General features: G+C 35.9%; 1 protein-coding gene across 6 annotated transcripts in view; it reads right to left on the reverse strand.

Moving 5' to 3' along the window:
- Positions 1-1,125: 1,125 nt before the first annotated feature.
- Positions 1,126-16,609, reverse strand: part of HECTD1 (HECT domain E3 ubiquitin protein ligase 1) — a 78,471-nt gene continuing 62,987 nt past the window's right edge. For 5 of the 6 annotated variants that reach the window (XM_070358669.1, XM_070358668.1, XM_070358667.1 and 2 more), the window contains 14 exons: positions 13,436-13,658; positions 12,240-12,294; positions 11,825-12,007; positions 11,219-11,426; positions 11,049-11,134; positions 10,769-10,896; positions 9,184-9,385; positions 7,682-7,819; positions 6,805-7,412; positions 5,938-6,016; positions 5,746-5,839; positions 4,899-5,049; positions 3,191-3,335; positions 1,126-3,077 (listed from right to left, as the gene is read on the reverse strand). In XM_070358669.1, the coding sequence (XP_070214770.1) occupies positions 2,940-3,077; positions 3,191-3,335; positions 4,899-5,049; positions 5,746-5,839; positions 5,938-6,016; positions 6,805-7,412; positions 7,682-7,819; positions 9,184-9,385; positions 10,769-10,896; positions 11,049-11,134; positions 11,219-11,426; positions 11,825-12,007; positions 12,240-12,294; positions 13,436-13,658 (2,438 nt within the window). In that variant the 3' untranslated portion in view covers positions 1,126-2,939. The remainder of the gene's footprint in view (positions 3,078-3,190; positions 3,336-4,898; positions 5,050-5,745; positions 5,840-5,937; positions 6,017-6,804; positions 7,413-7,681; positions 7,820-9,183; positions 9,386-10,768; positions 10,897-11,048; positions 11,135-11,218; positions 11,427-11,824; positions 12,008-12,239; positions 12,295-13,435; positions 13,659-16,609) is intronic. The other variant, XM_070358671.1, reaches the window with a different exon arrangement.

Raw genomic sequence — 16,609 nt, forward strand, 5'->3', positions numbered from 1 at the left:
CAGATCTTGTTCTGGACTCAGTTCAGGAAGGCAGAGGAAAGGCTTCTGACCTGCCAGAACAGTAATGGTATGCATCGAGAAACCAAGGTTTGGGGAAAGCCCAGTCTAGATCAAAGTGCTTTGGAGGTCTTTCTGAGACATTAGTTGGAAAACACTGTCCTAGTTGATAGGCACTTAATCAGTAGCACATTCAGGTAACTGCTGAAACTGGTACACCAGAAGTAACGAGGGAGTGCATAAAATTAATTTTTGGGTCATACCAAAATAGCATTTAAATAACATGTTGGCACAGATTTTAGTACCTTGAGAGAACAACAAAAAAATACTAGGTAGATACCACTGGAAAAAATACTCCATGTGGAGACCCAAGTAAATGTCTCATAATACTTGACTCATACAAAGTGAACTATAATGTGACTCTCCGTCTGTGACAGCCTGTGTCATCTAATTTCAGGTTTCTTGTTCAACTGTGACTGCCAGCTAAATGATTTCCACACTCATGAAATTTATGTCTCAGATTGGGCAGCTTTACCTTGTCCTTGGACTTTTCATTCTACAGAAAGATTCCTGGCATTTCAGAGTTACTCTCTGTATAACAAGACTCATCAATTTTACCTGCTGTAGCAATGTGCTAGACCAGGATTCGCAAACCTTTTCTGCAAAGGGCCAGATCAAATAAGTATTTAAGGCTTTGTGGGCCACACGGTCTCTGCTGTAACCAGTCAGTTCTGCCATTGTAATGCAAAAAGATCCATAGATAATACATAAATAAATCAGCATGGCTATGTTCTAGTAAAACCATTTATTTAGGGACACTGAAATCTGAATTTCATAAAGTTTTCACATTATATTTTTAGTCTTTTGATTTTTTTCAACTACTTAAAAAAATTCAAAACCATATTTAGTTTATGGCCCACACAAAGGCAAATGGCAGGCCAGAGTTTGCTGACCCCTGTGCTAGACTAGAGGCTTCCTAGGTGGCTAGTGGTAAAGAATCTACCTGCCAATGCAGAAGCCACAGGAGACACGGGCTCAATTCCTGGGTTGGGAAGATCCCCTAAAGCAGGAAATGGCAGCCATCTCCAGTATTCTTGCCTGGAGAATCCCATGGACAGGGGAGCAGGAGTGCGGGAGGAGGTTGGGGGGGCGGGGGGCTACAGTCCATGGGGTTGCAAAGAGTTAAGATATGACTGAGCCACTGAGCACGCATGTACTTACTAGACTTAGTCTTGATAAAAGTTGGCTGACAGATGTTTTAGAGACTTAAATAATGGCAATACTACACACATAAACTGGATTTTAATTCTACTGCTAGTGTAAAGGTCTAGTCACGCATCCATGACTTTTTTGAGACATCACCACTACTGCTTTTGGATTAAAGCCTAGGTCATATGTTTAAATATTGCTGTTATGCTTTATTAACTTTTATTCTCAGAGAGAACTGTGAGGCTAACAATAAGGTGAATTATTTAAATGCTGCCTCTGATTACACAGTCACAATATTCTCATGCAGAGAATAGAAACACTACTCAAATGATTGACTTCAGTGGGAGAAATCTCTAATGTAGAAAGGCAATGTACCTTTTAAACAGGTAAATAGTGGGTGATTCCCCAAAATGCTTTTTACTCCTGTAAAAGCCATCTGGCTAAAAAATCAGGCCTAGTGACTGTACTTTTAACTAAATGCATAGATAGGATAAATCAAAACAATTTGGAAAATGGAAATAGAGCCCCCCTTTTAAAAAGGAGGAAACAGCATTATCTCAGTGGTTTCTTTTCACACCAATACAACATTCAAAAATTATTCTTGGATCTTAGACTTACACATCACTGAAGATACAATTGTAAGTAGCAGATTTGGTGTTTAAAAAGTTAACACAAAAACATGGCTATTTTTAGGTGAAGAATACTTTAAGACAGAACGTAAGAGCTGGATCACAAGCAAGTGGATATATATTTCTGCTAGCTTTCCAGTCTCAGTAAAGTGGATTTACATAGAAAAAAACATTTCTTCCTATAGTAATTTCAAAAAATGAAATGTCAGTGATTCAAAATGACAAGTATTTAAGCTCTTAGGCTGATGGCTGCAGTGAAACAGTCACATGACACAGTTTTGTACGCTGCAAACATTTTAATGATTATTGTTAAGCATACATTTTGGAAATTTTTTTTTTACTTCAAACTGCAACAAGTTAAATAAATGTTTATAATATACAAAGAAAATACAACCAAAAGTAAAACTTGCTTTAAGTGTGCCTTGCATCTAAACCAGTGTTTTTTCCTCCCCTCCTTAATATATCTTTTATTTTTGAACTGCACAAACACACTTAAGAATTTGATCTTTATAGTATGGCATTTAGGAAATAAAAATATACTCCCACCTCAAAGAAATAAAAACGTTGTGCATGATTATATGCCAAACAAAAGAGAGAACACTAGATATACTCTGATAGTGCAGGCATCATTAAAGAGGAAAAGAAAAAGCTTGAGATGCTCATTAACTCTCTATGTTTTAAGGAAGCAGGATTTCTGACCAAGTAGCTTAAAAGCCAGCAAAACAGGGATCAGTGATGGCAACTGTAGTGTATGAAGTATGAAATGACAAACTTTACACAAATACACTGTTAGAAATTTACCAGTGAACACTGAAGATCTGAGAAGCTGCTCTTTGGAACAGTCAAGTAGAACCACCTCATTCCAGTCACATGAGCCCTTGTAGCAACACAGTGTTCTGTGCTATGTACTTGCTGGCTGGATAGTTAAAGGATTTGTTTTGTCATTAGCAGCTAACAAACTTACTCCACGTGTTCTTAAAGCCTTAATGGTGGAAAAAAAGGCAAGTGTCATTAGCATGGAGGATCATATACTTCTCTGCAAACAAACACAAGAGGCTTCACTAGAATTTTAAGTCTCTGATGTCTCCCATTGCACTTCAAAGCTCAATTGAGATGAAAGCCTTTCTCCATTGTAGCAGCTAGCAGACGCTCTCTCATGATCTCCTCCGAAGAGTATTCTGGCAACTTGAGATAATGCACACATGTGTTCACTGATGGGTAGCTTGCATCAGTAGCATCAACCTGCACAGAAACAGAATTGAAAACAATAGAAGACCATGACTTTAAATATGCATTTCTTTCAACCCTTAGGTAACTAAATTTGGTTTACATTGCCCAATAGCTAGAGTTTGTACCTTGCGTACAACTGTGAGCCTGGGATGCAAGTTAGCCAGTCCCCCTGGAGGCAGAGTTGAACAACCAGTGGTAAACTGCAGAAATGCTTTCCTCTCGTCTGAAGACATACCACATAAAACCCGCACGAACCTAAGGAAGCCAGGGCTACAAGAAGAAAACAGTTACAGTGATCTGATAGCTGATTTAAATGAAAGATACTACCACTACTTTATAAGCCAGCAATAACCCCCCAAAACGAATATCCACATGTCAAAAAAACCACGTCTAGAGACTTTTGGGTAAGTATGAAATGAGCTGATGCAAAATACTTAAAAAATATCCTTCAAAGACTGTCTGTCTTACAAAGGAATATAGGAATCAAATATGCAACAAAGCCAGCAAATCAGAAAAGCTCAATGGAAATAGTGATTTAATGACTAGGAATAGTAAATGGGGACAGATTTTTGGAGATTTTTCTCATTCTGGGTACTGATTATGCAGGTGTGTCCATTCCGTGAAAATTCTTCAGGTTCTACATACAATTTGTATACTTCTCTGTTATACTTCAATAAAAAGTTTATTTTAAAAAAGCTATGTATACAATGTTACTTAAGTTTAAAATAATACTTTCTTATTTACATTACTTTGAAAACTTATAAATCACAACTAAATACAATTTCCTGATATGCGGCGAACAGAAGTGAATTGAGTGCTATTAGACATCACTGGAATAATCAACAGAGCTAGAATGTACACCATGGATTAGCTAATAATATGGAATCAAGAATTTCCTAACAAGTATAGGTATGTGAGAGAATCTCACAATGTACATTAATACATTGAAGAGTAAAGGTAGATGGTATATGCTCCATATCCTCAAATGGTTCAGAAAAAATGTATGTGCGTGTGTATAGAGAGAAATAATGTAAAAGTACAGCAAAATGTTAAGTACTGGTGATTCTGGGTAAAGAATACACAAGAATTCTTAACTATTCTTCAACTTTTCTGTAAGTTTTAAAATATTTAAAAATAAAGGTTAATATAAAAGCAATAAAGCCTAAGGGTTTATAAATGACCCAACTGTTAAGATGATGAACAGTTAAAATATAGTGAGTAAAGTTGGACTGTGAAGAAAGCTGAGCGCCAAAGAATTGATGCTTTTGAACTGTGGTGTTGGAGAAGACTCTTGAGAGTCTCTTGGACTGCAAGGAGATCCAACCAGTCCATTCTGAAGGAGATCAGCCCTGGGATTTCTTTGGAAGGAATGATGCTAAAGCTGAAACTCCAGTACTTTGGCCACCTCATGTGAAGAGTGGACTCATTGGAAAAGACTCTGATGCTGGGAGGGATTGGGGGCAGGAGGAGAAGGGGACGAGAGAGGATGAGATGGCTGGATGGCATCACTGACTCAATGGACATGAGTCTGAGTGAACTCTGGGAGCTGGTGATTGACAAGGAGGCCTGGCGTGCTGTGATTCATGGGGTTGCAAAGAGTCGGACACTACTGAGCAACTGAACTGAACTGAACTAAAAGGAATCAACATCAGCTAAGATTCAGGTGACTTTCTATATAAACTCAGGCTTATCCATGAATATGTATCTTGATAATGGTGAGACTTAATTGCTTTCTCATTTTATGCATTATAATTCACTGAGTCATTTAGAGAACCTGCCATTCTAAGATAAACATAAACAATTTGTCTATCTTAGAAAATAACCAACACATACCTGTCACGTGTATAACCCAACTTAGGTTCAGTATAATTAATAATATCCTCTGCTGCCCAGGATGGTGACTGATTTCCACAAAGAATCATTTGGACCTCTTCATGGCTGAAGGAACTTAATTTCTCCATTGGAAAAACTTTATTAAACCCATCTACATTTTACACACAGCAAAAAAACAAAAACAAAACACAACTGAGTTTGTGTTTCCAAGTTACAATTTCAAAACCACAAATTTCAAATCAAAATACTCAACTAAATGGACAGAAGACAAATATAAATATTTGAAAAAGCCAATAAAAATAAAAGTAGCTTGAAATAAAAACTGTGCTAGGGTTTTAAATACAGAAATCTTTGCTTAGTATCACAGATGTATATGTAGAGAGAATATTCAGACACTATGGTCTGTAGCCAAATTCCAATAATTTCCCAACCAGTTCTTTATGTCATACAAGCCAGCCAAAGCAAAGTTCTCATTTTAAAAACTAGTAAGTGATAAACAGTTCAATATATTTTGCTTCACTCTTTACCTTAAGACTTTAGGTTCTAATATGGTTTAATTCATCCTGATCCTGTATGCAACCTTATATCCACTTACAAATGAAAAAACAAAAGCCAAAGTAGGTCCCTCATTACTGAGGAAGAGCAGCTTAGGGTATGCTACAGCTTGAAAATGGTTCAATCTGTTCCGGGTACCCTGTAGGACCTGACCTAACTGTTGGGAAGACAAAAAACTAGATGACAAATCTAGAGATTACTAGCATAGTCTAATTTTTGAGCATAGCAGTACCTTAATTTCGGTGTCTCAAAGTAAAAGGAGAGGGATTAAGCTAAAGAGCCTTAAAATTACCTCTGAAGGCTTCCATCTGTTTCTGAATACCCGTATGCATGCAAAAGTCAAACATCAAATCCACATATTCTTCTGCATTATCCATTGTTATCATCTGCAAAGGAAAATTTGTCAAGGTAATTGTTAATATCTAGGAATATTTTAAGAGGATTTTTCTGAATTTACAAACATTTTTAAAAGCAAAATTTGTACCTCATCTTCACCACTTGGCTTGAGATCCACAGCTGTAAAACCATATATTCTTGAGGAAGGGCAAAACTGGAAATTTAAACTGGGAGGGCAGAAAAAAAAGAATTAGATTAACATTCAACTAACACTGGTGTTTAATTTTAAAACACTGCTGCCAAAACCACGAACCCTTCCATACACGCAATAATAACAAAATCACTCTACCAGATTAGATGTTAAATATGGGGCCTTTTAAAATGCAAACCCCTGTGCAAGAAAACGATCTGGACAACTGTTACCAAACCTGGTTTTGCAGAAGTCGCATGAAACATCACCTTTCATGTTTCCATGTTTCACTTCCTCCTTATGGCACAAAATTAATGAACTAAAGATTTCTGCAATGAATTATGGCAGCAACATGTTTATAAGATTTTTTTTTAAAAAACAGAAACTGTTGCTTTACACAAGTCATTAATGCTCTATTGTTATTCTCACCTCAAATCAAACCTTGAATATATTAAACATAACTTCTCAATATTCTCAAAAGAAGGAAGGAAAAAAAGGAAAGCAAAGCCTTGCAATCAATCCAAAATCACAGTTAAATATAACAAGGATATAATAATTACATGGATACAAATTAATAGAATTTTATGAAAAATCTGCAGTATCCGAGTTAGTTAATGCAACCACTGGGGACCAGGCTTATTGCAAATTACTGAAGACAAAGGAACAAAAGCTTTAGACCTTACTCATCCATTAGGCTGAAGTATGCGTGTGTGTATGTATGTATGTGTGTGTGTGTATACATATATATATATAAATATGAATATATATATATATATATGAAAGTATATATATAAGTGAATTAATATATATATATAAAAAGCTTACCCTAAATCCTCTATGCTAAGTGGAGGCCCAGAACCTGATGGATTCTTCAGCACTAGTTCTTGTAATTTTGTGTTCTTCTCGTCTTCAGAAAGACCTTTGTTGCTTAAAATCTGGCGCCTCTTGATGGCAAGGTCTTTAATTTCTTTTAAAAATCTGGCTCTGTGTGGGTTTACTAGTTCAAAGTCTTCCCAAGTTAAAATTCCATTAAACCAAGCTGGCGGTTTTGGTTTGGGGGGATCTAGAATGAATTCTGATTTTGAATCCTCCTCAAAGCTTCCTACTGAGAGTGAGTCATGCCCTTCTTCTGTAGAGGCTTCAGACTGACTTTCAGTGCAGTGTAGGTCTCTGTCACCTCGTGACTCATAAATCAGTTTGCTCATATTACTTTTAATGTCCCCCATACACATAAGTTTAAAGAAAGGTTTGGAAATAGGTAAGTCCACAAGTCTATTGTCTTGAATGCATTTGGCCAAGAAAATTCCAAGGAAATGAAAGAGTTTTGTGATCCTTTCAAGCTCGTCACTGTCTTGTGGAAATGGAGCCGTAAACAGTCCACATGATCTCTGCACGTAGTATCCGGGAGGTTTCAATCCACCTCCAAGATCGACCTGATTTTTTTAGAAGAAGAAATGCAAATAAAATCAAAAGACCCATAAACATTAAACATCTTAACTGTGCTAGATAGTATCTATAAACACACTTTATTAAATATGTTTTGTTGACTAAATTTTATCTTTTAATAATATCAAGATTATTCAATAATAAAAGCAGAGTCAGAAAACCTGACTCACGTTCTGAAAGCATATCCAATTTTTAACTTTCTAACTTTCTAAAAGCTGAATCGCAATCAAATCATGAAATAGGAAATTAATCTTACATGACGAGATTCATCATCTGGAAAGTTGTCATCACAAAGCCAAGCTCCCAAGTCAGTTCTCTGGAATTCTGCTGCTACCAGAGCATAGAACTCTAAGGTGGGCCCCAAACCAGTTCCTTCTTCTCCTAAAAATTCAACCTAAACATGAACAAATAAATTATGAGGGAAAGTAAGCTTTAAAAAAATCATTTCTGTAATGATCCCATTCTTGCCAAAATCCAGTCCTACTGTAATATGTTTTTTTAAAATAGCAGTGGTATAATATAAGCCACACAACAGTTTTTATTTTAGTTTTTCTAAAGAGAAATTTGATTTGTTGTACACTATTCCATATTCAAACACTGTAGTTAGCATTGTTCATACATCAATTTACTTCTCACAACAAACCTACAAAATAAACTATCATCTCCTTTTCACATCAAAGCAAATCAAATTTTAGATAAAGAGGTTATATCATTTGCTTGAGGAAATGATGGTATACAGATCTGTGTCTGTGTGTGTCTGTCTATGTGACACTAAAACCTAAACTCTTTCACTTATTTCTGACTTCCAGCCATCACTTTAAGGATTTTTATACATATTCCATGTATTCTAGAAATTTGAGGCAGCGTATAAAAATATACATACATGGTAAAATAATAATTAAGAATTATCTACATTAGAGGAACATATGGGTAAAAGAACAGATGAAGGCACAGAAATTTCTTTCTTCTTTTTGACTGATCCGCGTGGCGACTGAACCGGTGTCCTCTGCAGTGCAAGTGTGGAGTCCTAACCACTGGACTACCAGGGAATTCCCAGGCACAGAAATTTTAAAGTGAAAACCATAAGACTTATACATTTTCTAGAGATGTATCATATTTACCACAGTCTGTGATCCAAAAAATAAACAAATCAGGTGGCTGACACCTGTGACAGGAGAGGTATTTCTTTGTCTCTCATATATAAGGAATATAATCAACAATGCCCACAATAACATCTCTGCAGTAAATATAATGAATTTCCTACAGCCAATTGCTATAAAATTTCTCAATACAGAAACAAAAACCCATGATACAACACCAAGCACAATTCAAGTTAAATACTACAAAACACACATGCTCCAAAAAAAGCAGGTATCTTGTGGCACAGCATTAATTAATATAAAGGTAAAATTTGGAGTATCAGAAGCCTTTGTGGAATACAGTTACTTGGTTCAGGCTTTGCTAAGAAATGAGCGGTGTCCTGCAAACGGACCAAGCGCTCTCCCACTTCATGAGTGAAGATACTCTTTGCTGCTCATTAAGCCATGAGATCCTGATCCTGAGGAGGTGAGCTGACATCCTCTCATGAGAGATGCCCTGCCAGAGGAGAAGGCCTTTACCCTGAAGGCAGAGGAATCCCTCTACACTTGTATCTAATGCAGTTTTTTTCCCCTAATGTAGTTTTTATGCAGTGGAAGAACAGAGATTGACTCTCTGGTTGTCATTCCTGCACACGAAAAGAAATTTATATAGCAGTACCTCAAGCACTGATTTCCGATCTGCGTGTATTTGCATGACATTCTCGGCCCACTCCATCAGTGATTCACCACGTGGAACTTTTACTCTTTCGTGCTTCAGACGACCAACACGGAACTCTCCAGGATCATCTCGCCTCACACTACTTGTGGTCCTTGTTCTTTCCACAGTGGCCTCACGTCGGTTTTGTAGCCACACAATTGCTCTGAAATAGAAAAACATCTCTGTAGCTGTGGCCTACAGCAACAGTTGATTGTACTACTACACAAGCAACAAAATTCAAAAGATTTAAGAATATTTTAAAAATAGTATTTTATCAAGTGATCAAATACACTAATCTTTTTTTTAATTTCCTTAAATAAATTGAGAAAATACTGAGTCTGTATTTTCCCTTTTTATTTTAGCAATTAACAGATCAAAATTAAGGTCTGTGGTCCAATCCCACACAACACATAAAAATACTGACAAACTCATAATACCTAATAACATAAACATTTCCTAAATCAGAGAATGTAAAAAATGGTTAAGCTATCTTTATTAAATAACTAAATCCACCACTGAAACAGTATTGTGAGTTTGAAACATTTTCTTTGTAACAACGCAGAGCTAACCCATCTAGGATGAAGAAAGACTCCTGAACTAAGAATAACAAGATGAAAGATCTACCATATGTGCTGTAACTTTTTGGGTACCCTGAGACCAATCAGCTATATACTTTGAGAATCAATTTCCTCACTTATAAAAATCAGGAGTTCCCTGGTGGTCTAATGGTTAGCATTCAGTGTTCTTTACTGCCTAGTGTTATGTGCACAAATGCTTGGTAAAGGATATAAAATGGTACAACAAATGTAACTTATCAGGGAAACAGGCAGATCCATTTAAATTATAACTTTTTTACATCTACTTTGAAATTACTCTGGGTATTCAATCATTTAGTAAATATTTATGGAGCAACTACAATGAGAGCAGTACAATGTACATCCATTACATACAGTACAACATACAGCACAATGAGAGCAGTGAACCAAACTGCGGAAACCCTGCCCTCATGAAACTCTCATCTAATGAAGGAGACAGAAAAACAAAAAGTAAAATTTACAGTATGTTACATGGTAGCAAGAGAAAAATAATGGCCAAAATATATATTTTAATGTTATGTCAAAGATATTTTCAAGCATTAAATTTTATATTCTTGGGAATTTCAGCAACTAAAAATTTATGTAAACCACTTAAATACTGTACAATAAATGCTAGCTGATGGAAAGCACAGCACTTAAATCCACACTGTTCTAAGAATGCTTATGTACAACCAGAAACCAAAAATGTTTAAAAGTTGCCAACTTTTTTTTTTTTTTTTTTTTGGCCATGCCACACAGCTTGAAAGATCATAGTTCCCCCACCAGGAACTGAACCTTCACCCTTGGCAGTGAAAGCGTGGAGTCCAAACCATGGGACCATCAGGGAATTTCCAAATATTGACAACTCTTTACAAGAAACCAATATATTCTCCGCATCAGTCTTGAGATAAAGTATAAGTACATTTTAAGCTTATATAAAACATTAAAAAATAAGAAGACACACTTCCTACCTTGATGCACCAAATGCTGTACATGTGAAATAAAGCTGTCTAGTTTCGAACGGTATTAGAAAAGGACACTTGCTGGTTAACTGTTCACACCAGTCTGGCAGAGCTCCACTTGCCAATGCCAATGGTTCCTGCAATTTAACAAACAACAAAGTCTTATTATTAACAAAGACAAAAGGGAGTCGATTCTTAACAGGACAAATGGTGAGAGGAAGAAAAAGAAGGAGAGGTAATACTTTGAAAGTCCAACAGATTCAAGAGTTCAACTATCTGGTCTTATTACCTCAATTTGCTGCAAAATTTTTGTTGTGATTTTTTTGCTAGTGAATTCATCTGGTGGAAAAGTAAACTGAGGCTGCTCATCACCTTCTGTAAAAGTAATAGAATCAATAAAAATATAAACTGACTTATTTGTTTAAATGCCACAGAAATGAAACAAGGATTCTTACAGACCTTCCTGGGATATTCTTGAGTAAGGGTCACTTGCAACTATATACAGAATACGCAGGAGCTGAAGGACGTCTTCCACGCCACATGAATTCTGCCCATTGCCTGCTTTGGCCTGAGGTTGTTCTTTTGTCAAATTCAGAATATCACTACTTTGAAGAGTAGAAATGGCCCCCTGGTTTAACCCAGACTTTGTTCCATGCTCACAAAAATCCTATAGAAACAGGAAAACCAGCCATTAATCATTTTCAAGAAAAACAATATATCATCCTATTAGTATTAATGTGAAAAAGCTCGAATTCTTAAAAAAAAAAAAAAAAAAAAATGTGTTCTTTTAAAATAAAAACAGTATCACCCAAGTCAAGGCTTAATGTGTTCTAAACCAATAAAATTCTCAAAATATAACTACTGAAAGCCACAGTTAAAACTATGTATTTAGATCCAATGCCACAAACCAAATTTGAAATTTTAGCATTGGCATATTAACAATGTTAATTCAACCTCATTTTTTAGTATGTCCCAACGAACTGCTCTTCTGTAAGAATACTTAAAAAGCTGCAAACAAAGCAAAGCCATTCCCAATCAAAACAGTGTCTTGATGCCAATATATACCTTATATGCAGCTATGAGCTGAGAACAATTTCTGTTTTTCCTAATACTTTTATTAGTGCCAGTTAATTTCCAGTGGCGCAGGAAAGCGGCGTCTGCATTCTTCTGCAGGTAGGTTATCAAGTCATTCTTTGGTAATTCATCAGTGCCAAGGTACTGTTCCACATGCTCTATAGACCAACAACCCTACAATAGGAAAAACCAAATGTTGGCCTTTCCTGATTATAAAGTCTATGGTATTTCACATGCATTTCGTAAGGTGGCTTCAAGATCATGCATTTAAGCTAATCTGAAGAATCCCATGTTGCTGATTTCTCCCTCAATTGTTCAACTGAAACACAGTGTTAGTTTTTCTTTGCTTTTCTTTTTCTTTTACTAAGTAGCCAAGAATAAAGATTCATTTCCTAAAAATACTTACCATTTTTCCATTTTCCTTTTCTTTGTCAGAATCCTTCATTTCTCTGTACATAATTCTAAACATGAAGATATTATTCAAGTTAATTCATAAATCAAATGGTTTGTGTTATTTCCAATAAGGCTTCAATTCTTTAAAAACATATGATGAGGTCACTATATGCTTAAACACTGAACTCAGAGAATTTATTAAGAAAAAATGTATCACTTCTCCACCTTTTGACTAAGATCAAGCATATTTAGAAAAAGTATTAATCTGTTAAACCGGGAAAAGTAGCAGAAATCATATTCCTGAAAAAGTTGTGGCTTATAAATTTAGCATTATTAAGAAGAAAACATATATCAAACCTGGAACTTTTAAAGAAATGAATATGCTATATCTTGTATTATAGCTTTCACATATTGTTATAAAAATGAGATGTGTTTGTATCTAGATGGATAAGAGTAAGAAGGGCCAAGAGCCCTTATGTTCATGTAAGGCAGTTGAGATCAAATTGTCAACTTTAATTATTCCAATTAAAACTGAAGGAAGAGTATGCCATGATGACCTTCTGTTCTGTCTCAAAAAGACATAGATTACTTTATTAAACATTATATAAGATTATCAATGATGTTAACAGAACATCAGATATAGAAACTAACAAAAATAAAGTCATGCAGGATGACTATAATAGTTATAATATTAAACTATATAAATTCATATTATTACATAATAAATATTATAATAGGTAATACTTACTGAGCACCCTCTACATCCCAGATAGCACTGAATCTACTTTATATATATTAATTTGCAGATTCCTCACAACTGCTCTCATTTTACAGATTAGAAAACAAAGTACTACAATGTTATATAAATTTTGGCCAAGGTCATTGACAGTAATTTGTTGAACAGATAAATGAAGAACAAAGAGAGGTATGCTTAACTCAGAGACTCTCAAACGTAGAAAATATTTACTATTTCATACACAATCCTGGTCAAAGAGTTCAACAATCATGAAATAAGGAATTAGTCTAAAGTTCCTTCCAGTTGTAAACATTAACCTTTATAGATCAGGAGTCAGAAATGTTCTTATCTATTCCTATAAACTGAGAGAACTTAATCTTTTCTGTTCTTATAATACAAAATATAGAAAATATAATACTTGGCTTATATACTATGAAAATATCTACTTAAAATATTAAATCAAAATTTCTTACGTGTATGTTGGCTCCCAAATACGCCTAAGTTTATCTGATTTCACATTGCCATTACATGACAACTGAAGCAATTTCTGTACATAGTAAAAGATGGTTGATCTGAAATTAGTGAGTGGTAATTCAACTTCACGAGTTGTTCCAAGACCTGTTACTTTTAAAGTGAGGGCTAATCGAGGTGATGGAGTACATTCAACTTCTTCCAAAAGCTCTGAATGAGGTGTTCCTAAAAATACAGAAGATGTGAAGAACATTAAAACAAGCAGTCCAGAAAGAGGACTGTGCCATCAGGAGACAGGTCACATGAAATCTCAGCCCTTCTGACATGGACAAGGTAAAGAGATCAGCTACTTAAGATTCTCTTGGTTTCAATTTTTTTTTTTTTTAATTTGAAGAATATACCTATGCTACTTAAAGGGTTCTAGAGTAGAATTTATGCATATGATATGATCTCTTATTTTTATTATGATATACATACAACTGTTAGTATTTCAGAAAATTTTATTTTTATAAATGAGAAAACTCTAAAATTATTAATAATCTTACATCCAGAGAAAATCACATACTCAGTTAAAGACCTGTCAACTTTTTAGGTATACTGAATGAGTGTATTATGAAGTACATACACAGAAAGACAATTAGGTTCACAATTATTTAGTGATGTACTCTCTTTTTAAATCTCAAGAATCTTTTCCTCATATCAAGATACAGTGTTATAAGGTATTATTTTATTCACTGCATGACATTCCATTGTACTTTAACTGAAACAATTCCATTCTCAAAACATAATGAAGGTCATTTCCAAGTTTTTAAAAATACTTCTTTAATCACCTGTGTATAAAGTGAATACTTCTATAACACCAATTTGTAGCAGTAAAAATATGCAATACATTGCTAAAGAGCTCTATCGAAAATTTGTACCTATTTGTACTCTGAGTAGATTTTCCTATTTGAGACATCTTTATTCATACTCTTTCTCACCATCATACTACGTCATTTACCACACGTTATACTATCAAGTGTACTTACTTTCACATTTAACTTAAGTATCTTTCTATCAAGTAAAAAGTACAGTCCACACTAACATCTAAGTTTTCTTGAAGGATAATATATTGATTGCAGTAGCTGACATTTATTGAGACACACATCACGTACCACGCTAGGCACTTTCTATATTTTACCTCATTTAATCCTTTTAATTATATGGTCAAACAAGGACTACTGTTTTCCCCAGATAACAGATGAGGAAAGTCAGGCTTGCACAGGGTAAGGATTTGCCGAGTATATTAGTTTCCTATTGCTGCTGTAACAAATGACCACAAACTGAGTGGTTTAAAACAACACAAATGTATTATAATTCTAGAGGTAAGAAATCTAAAATGGGCCGGCAAGGCTTTGTTTCTTTTGGAGGCTCCAGGGAAGAATCCATTTCCTTGCTTTTTCTAGCATCCAGAAGCTTCCCATTTTCCTTGGCTAATGGCCCCTCAACAGTATAATTGCTGCTTTCTGACTTTGACCCTCCTGTTGCTCTCTTATGAGGACACTTGTGATTACATTGGGCTCATCCGAAAATCAGGATAATTTCCCCATCTCAAGATTCTTAATCACATCTCCAAAGTCTTTTCTCATGTTTAAGTGACATATTCACAAATTCTAGAGGTTAGGACCTATACAGCTTTCGGGGTGGAGGCAGGAGGGCAGTGGAGTGCATGGGGCCATTAGTGTGCCTGGTGCTGCTGCTAAGTCACTTCAGTCGTGTCCGACTCTGTGCGACCCCAGAGACGGCAGCCCACCAGGATCCCCTGTCCCTGGGATTCTCCAGGCAAGAACACTGGAGTGGGTTGCCATTTCCTTCTCCAATGCATGAAAGTGAAAAGTCAAAGTGAAGACGCTCAGTCGTGTCCGACTCCTAGCGACCCCATGGACTTCAGCCCACTGGGCTCCTCCATCCATGGGATTTTCCAGGCAAGAGTACTGGAGTGGGGTGCCATTGCCTTCTCCGTTAGTGTGCCTACCACATCCAAAATAGAGTTGTAAGACATGGAGCTACCACTCAGGCTGACTGACTCCAGAGGCCATAAGTAAAACCACTACATAGCTTTTCAAAGAAAAGCTGAATGGGAGTAACGTTTAACAATTTTATTTTTTTTTGTTTGTTTTTTAATGATTTTATTTATGGTTGTGCACGGTCTTCATGCTGCGTGGGCTTTTCTCTAGTTGTGGCTCCTCTTGTTGCGGAGCATGGGCTCTGGTGCCCACAGACCTCAGTTCTGTGGCTCCCGGGCTCGAGAGCCCCGGCCTAGTGGCTGTGATGCATGGGCTCAGCTGCTCTGCCACGTGTGGCCTTCCCAGACCAGGGGTGGAACTCACGTCCCCTGCTTTGGCAGGGGGGTGATTCTTTACCACTGAGCCGCCAGGAAAGCCCTCAGGCGTATTTTAGACTAGTTTTCCACGCTCCTATCTGGTGAGAGAGGCCTGGGAGCCAGGAGTCCTCAGCCACAGTGCTGGCTCTGCCATCAAAAGCTCTGGGGCCTCTAGCGAGCGCCTGCCCCTCCCTCAGTGTCTGACTCTTTGCCCACCAGGTTCCTCTGTCCATGGGATTTCCCAGGCAAGATTACTGGAGTGGGTTGCCGTTTCCGTCTCCACGTTTAACAATTTTAATCCAGTAGAAAACAGAATACAAACTATCTACCTTTAAATGAGGCCTTACTTTAAAATTTATACAACTGTAAAACAGTGTATTTTCAAAATACTCTAATTTATAAGTCAAGACATAGAGGCAACCTAAATGTCTAACAACAGATGAATGGATAAAGAAGAGGTGATGTGTATATATATACACACACACACACAATGAACTAGAAATACATAAAATTATTAATAAATCAATATTCATCAATTATTGATATATTTATAAAATATTTATTTATTAATAAATACTGGTAATTTATTATCAATAAAAAGAATTAAATAACACCATTTGCAGCAACATGGATGAACCTAGATATGAACATACTATGTTAGAGAAAGACAAATAAGTGAAATAAGTCAGAGAAAGACAAATACCATATGATATCACTTAAATGTGTAACCTAAAATATGATACAAATGAACTTATTTATGAAACAAACAGATTCATAGATACAGAAAACAAATTTATAATTATCAAATGGGAAA

The sequence above is a fragment of the Bos mutus genome, chromosome 21 (assembly GCF_027580195.1).
Source record: "Bos mutus isolate GX-2022 chromosome 21, NWIPB_WYAK_1.1, whole genome shotgun sequence".
NCBI lineage: Eukaryota > Metazoa > Chordata > Mammalia > Artiodactyla > Bovidae > Bos > Bos mutus.